Genomic DNA, 17,021 nt, shown 5'->3' with positions numbered 1-17,021 from the left:
TTTTTGCGCCCTAGGCCAAGCTTATTAGTGTTTCAACTGACTGTTCAGTAGCTAACCTATGCGGCTAGGTTTTATTCCTCCTTATTATCTTCACCATAGGCGAATGCCTAATTTGCCTTAATGATGGCGCCGGCCCTGCCTGCAGTAGAGAACCATACAAAGTGAATAGCACCTGTGGAACGAGCCCCGGACACAGACAGGCAGACATGTTGTAGATCACCACCACACGTTTATTTACAGTCTATTTACAAGTAAAGTGCCACCCAACCCACAGACTCCCCCAAAGTCCAGGCCAACACCACCTTATGCCTCTTCTTCAGGCCGCCTCCTTCTCTCTCCTCCAGACCTTGTCCTCTTCCACCCGACTCTAGCCCTGAATGAAGTGAGGCGGCCCCTTTTATAATTATCCGGATGTGCTCCAGGTGTTTCCCGGCAATCTTCCACCGACATGCCCCAGTGTGGCGGAAGTGCCGGCTGCATCCCCGGAAGCACTCCGGGTGTCCCTGCTCTTCTTCCCCCCAGCACTTTCGGGTGGGGAGGAAGTGCTGAGGTCCAGGATCCCCAAGGCATTGGGGCGCCCCCTGGTGGTGACCACGGGCCCCTACAGGATTGAGCTTCAAAGCCCTGTACCCGTGGCCACCAAAGGCACCAGGGTGGTCGCCCCCACATGGTCTGAGGGAGGCGCAAGCCCCCTCCGGTCTTCTGAGGCATCCCGAGTGGGTCGCCCAAAGCCATCTGCGACACACTTTTAATGGCCGACTGACTTCCATCACATTGGTCTGTGACCTCCTACCCTTCCTTTGTTTCTGTACACCTGGAGCAGCTACCTCTGGAGCACTGTCTTGGCCTTCATGTTTCATCATTCCCTGGTTGTGTTTCTTTTAACCTTACAGAATAGCATCATCCTTCCATCATTAAGGTTCTTGTATGGCCCTGACCCTACTGAGTGGTGTCCTCTTTTGCCTGTAATTCCATCATATGCTAGATACTCTGCAATTTAAACAATTAATCTGAGCTATTTTCAATTGCAGTTTCAATACTAAACCTTTAGTAATAAAATGGATTCCTACATAATTTTAGACTGAGTCTGCACTTTAATACAAAACCTGCATTATTGCAGTAATGTTAATTATTCACTGTGATTAATGACTAATGAATACTTTATAATCTATATCGGTTTATTATTATTTAGTTTTCAACTGACATTATGTTAGCTTTCTATAATTTTTTACTAAATTTTTGCAGGTTAGAGCAGAGACAATTTCTACATTTGCCCTCTGTGGATTTGCTAACTTCAGCTCCATTGGAATCATGCTTGGAGGATTGTGTAAGTTTACTAAGTATTACAAATGGGCATGGTGGTTAGCAGTGCTGCTTAACAGATTCAGCATCCTGGGTTCAAATCTTGGACTCAGGTGTTCTCTGTGTAGATTATGCCAGTTCTTCTATGTGTTGCTTGGGCTGCCTTCTGCTGACAATTCCTTGCTGCACATAGATATCAATAGTCATTTACTGAGATGAACTTAGTGCAATGGGGACGTATAAACAACAAGTGGTGTAAAGTGCATTGTTTTTTAAACAGTATCTAAAACAAAGTGCAGAACAGATTCTTCATTTCAGATCAATTCATTATTTAATTAAATTCAGTGCTCAATGAAGACAATAAAATCCAATAAATAGGAGAAATAAATCTATACTAATAAAAGGCAAAGCCCTCACTGACTGACTCACTGACTGACTCACTGATTCCCTGACTCACTGACTCATCACTAATTCTCCAACTTCCCGTGTGGGTGGAAGGCTGAAATTTGGCAGGCTCATTCCTTACAGCTTCCTTACAAAAGTTGGGCAGGTTTCATTTCGAAATTCTACGCGTAATGGTCATAACTGGGAGCTATTTTTCTCCATTTACTGTAATGGCGTTGAGCTCGACAGTCGTGGGGGCGGAGTTTCGTGTGACATCATCACACCTCTCACGTAGTCACGCATTACGTAGAAAACCAGGAAGAGCTACAAAAAGCGCTGAAGAAAACATGCATTATATAATTAAGAAGGCAGCGAAACAATTAGAAGCGAGCGAGTGACATATAAAACCATATTTAGTGGCTCACGTGAACAGACGCAGTGCGCAGACAAAAACCAACAGTTCCAAAGAGTGCTGAACAAAAACCAAATTACACTGCTACGCTCAAATAGACAAACCGCACAACGTGGCGCAATAGTAGAGGCTTCGCCTCTAGCGCCGAGGTTCGATTCCCGAGAGGGGATGCACTGTATGTACGCGGCTTCTCGATTCATTTTAGCCTCGCATCCCCTTGGTTTGAGACGTATGAAAAAATATGTGGTTAACGCAGAAAGACAGATCACCAATTGAAGCTTCATGAATAATGGATACTTTATTCACGACCAATGATTGTTTTGGTAAAGCCGTACTCAGTGTATTCATTAGATGAACGGTAAAAAAGTAAGAGCGAGGGGAGGGTAACTTATTGAGGCACACAGGCAAAACCACAATAGCACGCGGGCTCGATGTACTGTAGTGCGTGTCAACTCGATCTGAATTGTGCGATCACATTCGAAAAAATATTTCTTTTCAAGTTCTATTTAGTCCATATGTGTCAAACTCAAGGCCCACGGGCTACATCCGGCCCCGCGTGTAATTATATCCGGCCCGCAAGATCATTTTATATACTGTATTATTGTTATTAATGGCCCGGGGATATGAAGCGCTGGTAACACAATAAACTACAGATCCCATAATGCAGCGCTTCAGCTGCCTTGCCGAACACTTACGCGTTAATCAAGTCTAGCTTATGATGCTGCAAGTTATTGCGAAGCTAGCCCACACGATGCTGAAGAGAAAAGGTGATTCTGAACATAGAGCCTTTAAAAACCGATGGGAGGCTGAGTATATGTTTACTGACATTGCCGGTAAACCCGTGTGTCTCATTTGTGGAGCTAATGTGGCTGTAATTACAGAATTTAATCTAAGACGGCACTATGAGACAAAACATCAGGATAACCTGAAAGACCTGAATGCAATGCAGAAGATACAGAAAGCAGAAGAGTTAAAGAAGAATCTGACACTTCAGCAGACGTTTTTACCCATGCAAAATCACAAAGTGATTTCAAGTGAAGCTGCTTTTATGGGAGACACAAATGCACCAGTGCAACTTGCCCCACTTTCCCTGTTGCCAAGTAATGTTGAACCAAGTCGGCACAACGGTGTTCCCAAATACGCACTTTGCTGATAAACTGAGCACACTGCGCACTGAGTTTGCACGGCGCTTTGGTGACTTTGAAGAACAAAAAAAGAATTTTGAGTTGTTTTGCAACCCATTTGCAGTCGATGTGGAAACTGAACCTGTGCAGATTCAGATGGAGGTGATTGAGCTGCAGTGTAACGGCACACTGAAGGCAAAGTACGATACTGCAGGGCCCGCACAGTTTATTAACTATATATATATGTATGTATGTGTATGTGTGTATATGTAGATATGTATATATATATGTATATATGTGGATGTATGTGTATATATGTATGTATATATATATGTATGTATATATGTGTGTGTGTATATATATATGTGTATATGTGTATATGTATATATGTATGGATATGTATATATATATGTTTATATGTGTGTGTGTGTGTATATCTATACTAATAAAAGGCAAAGCCCTCACTCACTCACTCACTGACTCATCACTAATTCTCCAACTTCCCGTGTAGGTAGAAGGCTGAAATTTGGCAGGCTTATTCCTTACAGCTTACTTACAAAAGTTGGGCAGGTTTCATTTCGAAATTCTACGCATAAGGGTCATAACTGGAAGCTATTTTTCCCATATAATGTAATGGAGTCTTGAGTTGGAGATGGCGTGGGGTTTAGTGTGACATCATCACGCCTCCTACGTAAGTACGTAGAGAACAAGGAAGAACTCCAAACAGCGATGAGCACAAAACGCCATTTCACAATTGAGAAGGCAGAAAAACATTATGAAGCAAATGATGCATACAAGCATATTCATAAGTACAGCTACTGCGGAAACAAAGCACGGCGTGAACCGTAAGTTTATATTAAATTAAGTTCATAGACAGGCTGCCACTAGCGTTTGTAATTTAGTGCCTGCCCATATAAGGCCGTCCATCAGCGGCAATCCAATACAAACACTGCCGGTAAATGTTCACGGGTGAAGGACTGTGCTTATGCAGAGGAAGATGAGATGGTCAGGGTGGTGTTTGGCACAAACTCATTGAAACTGCGAGAGAAACTTTTAAGTGCCGGGTCTTAGCTGACATTACACGAGATGGCACCAGTACAGCTGGGAACCTTCGATGCAAGAACACCAAGCGGCTCCGTGAACTGGCGCAGTGCACAGACAAAAGCAACAGTTCCAAAGAGTGCTGAACAAAAACCGAATTACACAATTGAGAAGGCAGCAAAAAAATATGAAGCGTCTTATACATACAATCATATTCATAAGTGCAGCTACTGCGAAACAAAGCACACGGTGGAAAAAGTGAATGTCCTGCTAAAGGAAGACAGTGTAAAAAAACGTGCATGCAGTTTGTCACATCTCAGATAAAGAGGAAGACGAGCTGTTTATTGATGCAGTAAGGAACTAATCGATGAATGAAACCTCTTATCTTTACAACGATTGACAAACACGGAATGTAACTTGAACACATCCTACAAATACGAGCCTGATTGAAAGAAATAATGATAATCAAATCCTTGATGACAGCAACATTCAATAACACTCACAAAACAATTACTGTATATTGACAATCATGTTACGTTATTTTTAAAATGTTCCCTTTTCTTTTCATAACTTCTACTTCTCCACTGCGTACACGGTATATATATAAATGTATATATATACCCCATCTACAATACATACTTTAGCATAGACAAGCCACACGCTGTGGCTAATTGTAGAGTCTTAAGCCTCTAACGCCGACATTCGAGGTTCGATTCCCAGAGGGGTGTACTGACTATGTATGCGCTACCGATTCATTTTACCTTCAGATCTCCTTGGTTTGGGACGTATGAAAAATATTAGGTTAACGCAGAATCATGTTACGTTATTTTTAAAATTTTCCCTTTCTTAGCACAAGCACAGCTGAGAAGCTTCGATGCATGTACTCCATAACGCGTTAAAAAATAACGCATTTAATCACACTTTCAATTCCAAGCAAGCGGGAACTTTTGTCAATGCATGATTTCCTGGTACATCCATTACACTGATGCACACATCACAGCTACAAAAATGTTAGAGTCGGAATAAAGCGCGTTCCTACGACTGATCATTTCGACTACCCGAGTGAAGCCTTGATAAAAGCATGGTTTTGTGCACACTGAAAAGCAAGCAAAATTAGATGCATTACAGAAAGCGGACTTTGTGGCTCTTACTGGGGATCATTGGACTTCCGTGACCGTTAGTAATTCTAAATACATCTAATTACAAAATGTTCAATGATCACACTGTTTTAGCCTAATGTACAAAATAATTTTGGCTAATGTTACTCAGAGTTTAAAGAGTAAGCTGGTCAAATTACCTTTTATGTTTCTGACTTATTTTTTAAGAAGAAAACTGCACTTTATGTTGAAATTTTGGTTATTATTATTTAAAGACAATACTATTCTGAAAATGTACTTAAAGTACTTAAACTACCACTTTATTTTTAAGTCTGCCCAATTTTAACCAGGGATGATATTTTTGTTTCTGTTTTGAATTCAAATGCAGTTTAAAGCTTTTTTTCAGAAATTAAAAAGCTTCAGTTTACAATATTCATGTCCATGTCTATTATTTGATTCTGTCGCCCACTAAAACCGTTTTAAATTAAAAAAAAACATTTGCGATTTGGGGCAAATTTACGTGCGATTACATACGATTAATCAAGATTAATTCTTACACAGCCTCTAATTAATTGGATTAATTTTTTAATCGAGTCCCACCTAATATATATATATGTAGATATATATATGTAGATTTGTATATATATGTGTATATACAGTATATATGTAGATATGTATATGTTGTATATACAGTATGTATATATGTGTGTGTGTATATATACAGTATGTGTATATATGTATATGTATATATATGTATGTGTGTATATGTATATATATAACTGTATATATGTATGTGTATAGATGTGTGTATATATATATATATATATATATATATATATATATATATATAGCAACACTCATGACAATGACAAAACAATTACATTGTCAATCATGTTACGTTATTATTAAAATGTTTCCTTTTCTTTTTACTTCTCCGCTGCCAATGCAGGTATTTTGCTATATATATATATATATATATATATATATATATAATATAAATAGATAGATATGACAACAACACTCATATCAATGACAAAACAATTACATTGACAATCATGTTACGTTATTTTCAAAATGTTTCCTTTTCTTTTTCATTACGTCTTTAACACGCTACTTCACAACTGCGAAGCGCGGGTATTTTGCTAGTAATCCAATAAAACCAAGGACAAAGTCACATAGGATTGGTCCATATTTCCATAGCAGTGCTGCTCAATCTCCTTTTCTCTCATCTTACCCTACACATCCATCTTCTGAGTATCATGAATGAGGTAAAGACTTTGGCGAATGCAGTTCCTTACTGACTTACTTACTCGACCATCTTTCTTCGGTATCCACTGAGATGAGCAGAGTCCAACTCCATCTTCCTGAAACGTCTGTTGGTGTCATCTGATTGCTCCTGCTCTTAACTACTTAGCAAGAGTGATCCACTCTACTGCTGGAGAATATCTTGCACTGCTTTGTCGCTTGGTTTATCCTGAGTACTTTATTGCCTTCGTTCTGCACTACTTTCTATTGGATCATTTCTTTTCCTTCCCTCTTCTCTGTCTATTTTGTACCTTGATGATGACCCATGGAATGGTAATGAGGAAAATGGCTGAACTGATCGTGTCATGCATGTGAATGCACAGTCAGAAAATTTCCCCATCAAACACCCCAGAGCTGCATGGCATTGCAGCAACACACAACCACACCCACTGAGCCTGAGGTGCATTGTTCTGATTCACTAAAATCCTGCTCTGCCACGCACCTCAAACATGCTTCACCACATATGTATTTGCATTTTCCTCAGTTACTTAGCTAATAATGCTAAATTGGCTCCTCATTTGTCTTTTTATGTCCTTTATATATTTCCTTATATCATTTATGCCCCCCCGCCCCAGATAGCAGCAGTTATTGCAGTAATCATTGTGGTGATTGTTACCTTCAGCTTGGACTGTTCATTTCAGTTTCCTACAAGGTCCGCGGGCAGAGTAGCAAGCCCAGTTTTAGTTTGTGCTGCTGACTCATGGGGGGTAGTTGACAGTGGAGATGGTAAGGCCATGCACAGTTTCAATGAACCTTCTGAAATCCACAAGTTCTCCTGGCCCGACTCACTTGCAGTTTAGCTTCCACTTTCGCTCTCAGCTGGAGCCGATGCTGCAGCGTCAAAGCCCCAGAGGTCTGTTCTTTCGCTTATCTGTTCCAGGTCCGTCTCTGGCAGGCCATACTTTGAACTTGATCTTGAGACCTGTTTAGACTTAGATGAAGTTTTACCTGTCTTTTCCATTTCTTTCTGAGCTCATTTTCTGCTCTTCATGCTTTTACATACAAACATTTACTTTAATTAAAGCCCCTCGGGTTCAGTAAATAGAGGATACCTCAGGAAGATGGTAAAAAAAAGGTTAAATAACACCGCTGCTAATGGAGTTCGCCTCAGATGTCCAACTCCTGAAACGGACATGACCAAATTCCCTAAACTAGCTCCTTGTGCAGATTTTTGCATTTGTGGGTCTTACAGCAGGCAAGTGTTCCATCCAAGGTGGGTTTCTACCTTTGCCTTTTTGCCTATTCAGCTAGGCTTTGGCCCGCACAATCCTGCTTTGGAGTTGCGAGGTTTGATAGTATTAAGTTATGCAATATTAAATATTCAAATTTCATAATGCTCAGTATGTTATATTTGTGTACATGATTTAGCCATCAGTTATTATATTTAGAAAATGTGTTGCAGGTCTCATCCAACTGCACAAATTCAGTTCAGACATTGTGTTTAATTTCTAGCAATATAATTCAGCAAATCATTAGTTTTCCAATTAATACTGTACCTGAAATTTGCAATAATTAGTGCAGTGCCACAGACTGTTCTTCTGACAGCATTGATGTAGGCGACAGAAAGGGAAAATTTGCTTGGAGGTTAGAAAAATGATAACTTCAAGATGACGGCAAAACCAGAAAATCACAAAGAGAACTATGCATCCATAGCCCAGTGTAGAGAAAAGTCCTCACTAACAGTGAGTTTTCGAATACTAAATACTATAAAAAAAAAATTTTAATTATTCAGAAACTTGGGCAAAGAAAATAGAGTGCCACCATCTTAAATAGTGGTGTTATGATTATGGTTTTTATCTATTTACTTTATTTTGGATTGTTTATTTAAATATGCACCATTTTAATTTTTTGCAAAGAATCTAGATGTATGGTTGATTCAGTTGCTCCATATTAGGCAATGATCTTTCTATATATTTTTTGTGCTGTATTATGTTGTGTTTATGCAACACTCTCTAGACATCACATGACCTGCCTGTGTGAGTCAGCTTGTGCATATAAATGCTCATGAATCACAGAATTATTCTTCCATTGATAAGCACAAGATCTACTCATGGTTTGCAGTAGCTTAATTTCAAGTTACCAAACAAAGCAGTTCAGTTTGGGATTCTGACGTTGCCTTCTTATTACTGACTACTGTTTTATGTCTCTTCTTTCACTTGGCACTCAGTTTTGTCTTCTCAGTTTTGACTCTTGACTGTTCGTCTGCCAGTCCGTATTTCTCTCAGAATGACTTGCGTGTACTTTAAAGTGCACATAACACTGCAGCTTCTCAAAGAGTCTTGGTTCCTGACTTGACCCCTTGTCCCCACCTAAACCACAAAGTCTAAGAAAATCTTTGTAGACATCCATGATAAACGTGTGGTGAAGCATAGATCAAGACAAAGGGATAAAACCATTTCTAAAGCTTTGAGTGTTCCCGCTGACCTCAATAAGCATGTAATGGAATAAGATTGCAACTACCAGATTTCTTCCTTGAGTTATCTGTCTGAACAAACTGAGTAACTGGGCATGAAGGGCCTTGGTCATGAGAGGTCACTAAACAATGGTTACTTTAATAGAGCGTCAGAAGTCATCTGCTGAGATAACAGAATCTGTCAGCAGCACTCCATCAATCAAATGCATATTATAGCCCACTTGGAGTAAGGACTCTGAAAGCACATGAAGAAGATTCTCTGATCTGATGAGACAAAAAGTAAATTTCAAGTATTATATCTAGCAAAGACCAGGCACTGCACAGTAACTGCCTAACCACACCCTACAGTAATGCATGGTGGTGGCAACAGTATGCTACGGCATAATTCTCATCAGAAGGTAAAGATATACTGGTCAGAATTGAGGGAAGGATGAATGCAGACAAATACAGAGGGATCCTTGAAGAAAACCTGCTCCAGATTGCACACTGCCTCAGACTGGGGTAATAGTTCACCTTCAACACAATCATGACCTGAAGCCTACAGCCAAGACCACAAAGGAATGGCTTCGGGACAAGTATGACTGTCCCTGAACGGACCACTCAAAGCCCAGATTTAAACCCCATAAAACATCTGCAGAGGGACCTAAAAATGGTACTTTACAGATTCTTCCAATCCAATCCAACAGATCGAAGGGATCTGCCGGGAAGAATGAGATAAATATCCCAACTCCAGGGGCCTCATTTTTTTCCATATTACTTTCACTGCACCACTCAGAATATTTATATCACTGTATCTGAGTGTGGAATCACAGCTCTACAGCAGCTGATTGGAAAGGGAATTATCGGTATACATCATCTAGCACACGCTGCCTCAGCCATGCTGTCTATTTGAATTGCTCTCATACGGCAAACGCTTCAGGGCCTTTCCTGTAGGGACATCGCAGTTCAGAAACAGTTTCATCCCAAGAACTGTAAACGCAATCAATCAGTCCATCAAGTGCTACTTGTAGAACTGTTTGTACTTATTAGTACAATCACCTCACAGTAAACTTGCGATACAGTTATAATATTGCATCCTGAGCCACTTTATAAAGCGTGTATTTACATATGATGACAGTATCATTTGATATGAAATGCAGCAAAATATGTTTATTACATTATACAGATAAAATAATTTGAATGGTCTATATTGTTAATAATTAAACATGTGAAGTCACAGTGGCACAGCGCTAGCTAGTTCAGGGATTGTTCCTGCCTCACGCTGTATTCTTGCTGGGGCTGGCGCGACACTGGAAGGATAGATGGATGGAATAATTAAACATGTACTACGAAGACATTTCAATGTTCCTTAAAAGTTCTAAAGAATCAGCGTTCTAGGCTTACAGATGGCTTAACATCTATTACTGAGCTGATTGTGTGGCAATTGGTTACTTGGAGAAAGAAAAGGAAGGACAGGAATGGGGGGTTAGTATGTTTGAAAGAGACAGTACTGCTGCAATAAATTATTTAATCGAAGGTCGCACGGCACAGCAAGCATCTTGCAGGAGGCAGGAAAAAGCTCTGGACAGGGCACCAGCTCATCACTATCACTGCGCCACCGTGTTCCCATGTTTAATAACAGGCTTTAACTCCTATCATCATGAAAATATCACATATACATCTCAGTATTTTAATTATTCAGAGAGCTGTAATATCATGAATGTAATGGATTCTGTGTCCTGTTGTAGGAAGAGAAAGCCTGTTTAAGAAGCACGTAATGATTCACACACATAGAAGAACACATACAAAACAAAGCATTTAACGTACTACTTTTGTTACGATGGGATTTGAGAAACTAGTAAATTAAATGATTTAAAGATGAAGTTTATGATGTTCTACTTTAATGACAAAATAAACTACATGATTAAAGTGGAAATTTTGAGATTAAAGTTGACATTTCGAGCTTTTTTCTCACTGTGTTCCTATTTTTTTTTCTCTGTACCCTAATAAGCTTTCAGATGACACTCAGATGGTGGGCTATGACTCACCTTTTTACGGCAACTTTGATATCTGACAACTTCTTTTTCATTTCGGGCACTGTGCGACTTTGTGAACTTGAGCTTTTGAATTTCTCCAACACTCTGTGTCACTCAATCAACTTCCTTTTGTTGTTTGTACTACTGTTTAAACCAACAAATAGTACGTTTTTCCTTGCCTCCAATTGGTATTCATTGAAATTCTTCTGTTTCCCCCTGTGCTTTTGCAATTGCCTTTTCACAGAAAGCTGAGTTTAAGGGCTATTTATATTGATTTGCATATTCAAAGAGGTGTAATTCTGGGAGGAGTTTTGGTGGGGCAGCAGGCACGTGCATGAGCGTTACTTTTCACCCTGACCAGGATTTATGGAGGGGAAGAACGTGGAAGTTGGCGAACGCATATATTTATGCATCTGGATTTTTTGCGTGTGTGTGTACATTTCCACTTTTGTCCATACGCCATGTTTTAGTGTGAATTCTACACACGGCATTATGCATGAGGCCCCAGGTGTGTAAAGCTTGTAGAGAGTTAGCCAAAGGGGCATCTACAAAGTACTGAATTAAGGGTTTGAATAATTATATGAAGAGAGATTTCAGTTTTCAATTTTTAATAAATTTGCAAACTTTTCTGAAAATATGTTTTCACTTTGTCACTCAATGAACACAACACAATGAAGTGTGCAGAATGTGATGGGAACTGGAATTTGCTGTATGTAATATATAATATAGAAGTGGCACTTGTAGGAATTTTTGACAATTAATAATTTTTATTGATTAATAGTCAATAAGACGGCCACCCAGAAGGATGCAGCAATAGTGTGGGATTAATCCGATAATTTGACAAGATTCCTAGTTTATTTACCTTACCTCTTTCTGTGTCGTAGGAGGAAGGTCTCCAGTCTTTAGACTTATATCAAGGTAACTGAGGCACACTCCTTTTAAGAAGCAGAATAATGCCATTTATTGATAAATGAAAGGAGTTTACAAAGATGATAACTACAGTACTTATACATGTAGACATGTAAGAATGGACAGACACACTAGACAGACAAAAATATAACATATTGGCTGGCTGTTTACTAGTATTTAGAGTTCTACTTTATCATGGCACAGATAAATAGATTTATGATACCAAATCTTTATGGATGACATCTGATGTGTGGTTTTGTTGCTTTGTTGTTGCTCTGGTTTCAAGTGGAGTATTCTTCATGTGTTGGAGTGCACTCTTTCTGCTTGTTGTGTGATCCTTGTCAGTGCTGTGCTGCTGCTTCCTCCTCAGTTTGCCTTTTGCTGTTCCTTTGCATTTCATAGGAAAAAGGCATTACTCATTTTGGCCCAAGATGCTGACGTTCCCTTCTTCTGATTGGATTAAAGTCAATTCCAATTACAAAATTAGTGTCTTTTAATAGGTGGGCTCTTTTGTCCATCTGAGTTGTCATCCCTTGAAATAAAGATCTTTGTTCTTGCTTGAATCCATTACACACCTTCTGACTCAAGAGTTACATTTACTTCTTTGGCTGATGATTTATTTATGATACAGTTGCTTACGTTTCTTTTGGCTTTCCAATTGGAGCACAGGCGGGTCAAGTGACTTGCCCATGGTCATACAATGTCATAGTGGGATTTAAACCCACAACCTCAGGGTTTAGTGTCCAAAGCAGATTTTTGCAGAGGAGCCGGTGCAGATTTTTGCAGAGGAGCCGGTGCAGATTTTTGCAGAGGGGCCGGTGGAGTGGTGTCAGGTCACCTCTGATTTACACCTTTGCTATCAGATAAAGTCCAGGCAGTTCCTGGTACAACCTGGAATGCAGGCATTTACTTTGGAATGCAAGTGGGGGGGTTTTATGCAGCTGGATGCCCTTCACCCTGTTAAATCTGCTTTCTTAACAGGCCCGTTGTGCCAAAAAAGCATAGCAGAATGGGCAATATGCACACTTTGTCCTACAGACTTTAACAAGCCAAGTTAAGATGCTGAAGGCAGAGAGTTTGTTTTCTAACGGACCACTGGACACCATGCCTCTCTGATTTAATCACTTTTTTTCAAGCACATATCCTGCACACTGTCTGAGCCAAGTATGGATTCTCATCACAATGCAGACACAACCTGAGTTTGCCACGATTTCATAACTCAAATATTTCGGTTTGTTTTCTACAGCCTATTAAATCAGGTTACTGTTCTGCCAAATGGTAAATGACAGGCCAAAAATGTTGCCAACTTCATAGAACCAAGAGATTCATGTGAAAATATACCAAGAAATTGATTCAGAGAAGCAAAGAAACCTGATAGCTAAAGCATAATGCATAAACTTGTAGTCAAAGCCAAAAGAAAAAGCATGGAAAGTCCCAGTTGTTGAGAAAAGCAAAAAACATGGATGCTAATGATCACATCTCAGATAGGAAATTGCCTGGGACATCACGCCCTTGTCGACTTCTAGTCCAAGGAACTGTAAACAATGGGGGTGCCGCCCTGAACAAACACACCAAATGGCAGTGCCTGCGAACAAGAGCAAAGTACAAAATCACAGCGCAAAGTAAAAATAAACATGATTATTAAAAATAATCATACCCTTAAAATGAACAGTTAGGTACAAAATATATGCATGTTCATAAAAACCCAAAGTGTAGCAGTTACAATTCAAATATATAGTATATGCAACCAATATTCTCAAAACTTTATGTTTCATATTATTTGAGGTCAAACTCGACCCTCCACTCCTATCTGACTTTAAGACATATGCAAGCACAAAGTAAGTTCACAAACACAATGAGACATCAGGGAGGTTAAACAGAGGCACAGTGGGTTTACTTCAGGACAGTATTCTTCAATTTTTCATCAAAATTCTAAAAATGCTTTTACCATTCCTTATAAATAAAATTACATTTTTCTAATTTTAGATTATGAGCTATTCCTTTCCTTCAAACTAATAAGCAAGCAATGCAACATAAAATATTAAAACATATTTTTCATTGCCTATTGTTTGGCATATGTCTCTTAACAAGTTTTTAATTTACACACACTGTAAAAGAAGAGAACCAACAATGGAAAAGGTTAGGGTCACCCCCTATCACCCGCTATGTAAAACAAGTACTGAAAATAAATGCAAAGGCAAAGGAATATCTTTCAGCCGGGGGTCCAAATAAAGAACTGGCAGCCATGGCAGGGTTTGAGATCATATGGGTTCAAGGCAGGAAGGGGAGGGTCCAGGAGGTCAGACAACAGGAGTGATGCTATTGGTGGAAAGGCTGTCAATTATCCTTTATGCAGAGAAAGGATGAGAGAATAACGTCTGGATGAGAGAATCAGCCCTGGTTCAGTGGGAAAATTAGAAAATTACCATCATCACATCCTTAAGCAGTGCCTCAAGCACACACGCATAACAACAGCTGAATTAGTATTTTACTTGATGATTCTATTTGAGGTGTAATTGTTCAAATGTAGAAATGTAAATTGTTGGTATAAAAGTCCAAATCCTTGTTACCCTTTAAAGTGTTTTCTATGCAGCATGTTCTTTGTCTTCTCCTGTGGCTTCTTCCAATTGGTAGTACATGGTACGCCAGTACCACCTGAATTGGCTTCTCTTGCTCAGGAGGAGCAGTTCCTGTCCTGCAAGGTCTTGTCTTGTCGTGAATACCTCATCTTGTAAAGAGCAGTGAGGCCAGCAGCCCCTAAGCTGGAGTCTTATTCTGAACACTTGTCTGCATCAGTAGACCAAATCATCCCACAGAGACATAGCTGAAAAGAAACATCGCGCAAAATATTCATTTAACGGGTTGTGTTTTCTTTTTGTTAACCAGCTTCAATAGCACCATCAAGAAGAAGTGACATTGCCCAAACTGTTATCCGGGCTCTCTTCACTGGCACATGTGTCTCCCTGGTCAATGCTTGTGTGGCAGGTGAGTTCATCATCATCAAAGTTTATAAACTACTTTTCAAAGTTTGAAATCACTTGAAAATGTGCATGTTTTTGGTTTAAAAAATGGTACTTTTTTATCATGGTATCATTAAATCAATTTTAAAAATAGACATATCATTGCCATGTCCCAAGAGCCAGCTTCTGTAGCCGAGGATCGGACCATCAAGGTCCCCGTCTTTAGCCACCACCCGACTCACACTGCACCCAACCTCCTTGGCCCCTCCTACAGGTGTTGAGCCCATGGGAAGGGGGATCCACATTGCCTTTTCGGGCTGTGCCCGGCTAAGCCCCATGGGTGCTCCTCTGCATCAAGAGGAGCCAGATGAGGGATTATGTCTCTCCGCTGGCCTGGGAACACCTCGGGATTCCCTTGGAAGAGCTGGTAGAAGTGGCCATGGAGAGGGAAGTCTGGGCATCTCTGCTCAAGCTGCTGCCCCCGTGACCTGATCTCGGATAAGTGGAAGAGGACGGATGGATGGATGGACATATCATTACTATTGTTCCAAATTTCCCTCTGGAACAAATAATGCTCAAGCTATCTATTTATCGAAATTGCAATTGCATCTAGCCCCATTTTCAGGAGCCATTCAGTGTTCTAATGGTCAACTCTCTTAGTTCATCTTTAAAATATTTAAGTTAAAGTACCAATTGACTATGAGAGAAACCTTGAAATTGTGTTAGTGCAGCTTAAAAATGATATTCTGTTCAATAAAGCAAGTTAATTGTCTTTCCTTCATTTTGCAAGGTGCTAGCATTGCTATGTCACAGTACACTGGCATGTGTCAATGTTCACTAGCAGTTCATAGCCAGATGGCACTTAAGCTGCCCAAAAACACAGATGACATGGAAAGTACTTAGGAACCAAAATCATAGATGTTTATTGTGTTCTTTTATTGGTGAGAAAAAGAACAAGAAAAGTTGCCATAAAAAGGGAACAATCTGTAAAAATGATCTACAGCAATCCAGGAAACATTAGGAACTACCTGAAAAATTCAATAAATAACTAAAACTTTCAATCATTGTAGTTACAGGCCAGGGCTCTGAAAATGCAGATAGTCCAAAGAGCCTCTGGGTGAGCAATCAGAATAAGACCTTACTGCAAAGTTCATAAAGCCGTCTCAGTTCAATGAAGTGAGTCTTGTTCTTCTGGTGAAACCTTATGTTATCACAATTCTTATCATTTATGCAAAAATGTTTTTATTTTTTTTTTCCTGATAGATCCAGTTTTCTTTCATCTCTCAAAACAGTTGTGCACACCTTTGTATGAAATTGTCAGTTTCTTGCCAATCTGTTGCATGTAATAGCCTTCATTTCATGGAACAACAATAGACAGACATATTTCTCAAGAAAACTGTTTCATTTTGTCCATTTCTGAAACTAGAACTGAACTTTATGAATGCCATTAACTTGCATTCAAAGGAAATACAATTTGCTTGCTAACACAATTACGTAGATTCCCTTAAGAACAAAATACCATTTAAATATGATTATTTGAAGATGAGCTAAGAGAGCTCATCATTAAGGTCATGAAAGAGTTTCTGCTTTGCAGTGATATGTAAATAATAAATTATAAATCAGTCATTTCAAGCAGTATTGGCCATTTGCAAAATTAGTAATGGCTATATAATTTTTTTAATTAATTCTAAAAAGTAATGAATTTTTTTTCAGCATCATGAACCTTTCTGGGCGACTCCAAGCATTTGAATGCTAGTGTGTATATTGATGACAATATGTGTTTCAGAAAATCAGGTGTAATTTTTCAACTGCTGTCTCATTTTCAGGCATATTGTATGTTCCCAGAGGGATGCCAGACTGTGTTCCGTTCCTAGGCGAGAGCACTTTCACCAACAAGACTTACGATCTTCTCATGTGCTGCCAGGATCTTTTTCAAAAGTAAGAGTTTTCAAGTTACTATAATTTTATACTGTATATATTCAGGTCCTGTTCAGTCTTGATGCAAACAGTAAATCTTGGCAACTACGCCAATCTGTGAAGAAATAAATGTGAGAGAGGC

The 17,021-nt window shown here is 39.4% G+C and overlaps 1 protein-coding gene across 2 annotated transcripts in view; it reads left to right on the top strand.

Annotated features, from left to right (window-relative positions):
- The window catches only part of slc28a1 (solute carrier family 28 member 1), a 188,044-nt gene that overhangs the window by 151,279 nt on the left and 19,744 nt on the right, over positions 1 to 17,021 (top strand). For both annotated transcript variants that reach the window (XM_039773404.1, XM_039773405.1), the window contains 3 exons: positions 1,246 to 1,327; positions 14,889 to 14,987; positions 16,789 to 16,900. In XM_039773404.1, the coding sequence (XP_039629338.1) occupies positions 1,246 to 1,327; positions 14,889 to 14,987; positions 16,789 to 16,900 (293 nt within the window). The remainder of the gene's footprint in view (positions 1 to 1,245; positions 1,328 to 14,888; positions 14,988 to 16,788; positions 16,901 to 17,021) is intronic.

Source organism: Polypterus senegalus, chromosome 12 (assembly GCF_016835505.1).
Source record: "Polypterus senegalus isolate Bchr_013 chromosome 12, ASM1683550v1, whole genome shotgun sequence".
Classification (NCBI taxonomy): domain Eukaryota; kingdom Metazoa; phylum Chordata; class Cladistia; order Polypteriformes; family Polypteridae; genus Polypterus; species Polypterus senegalus.
Note: the sequence above shows the minus strand (reverse complement) of the source record. Positions and strands in the feature narration are given on the sequence as shown.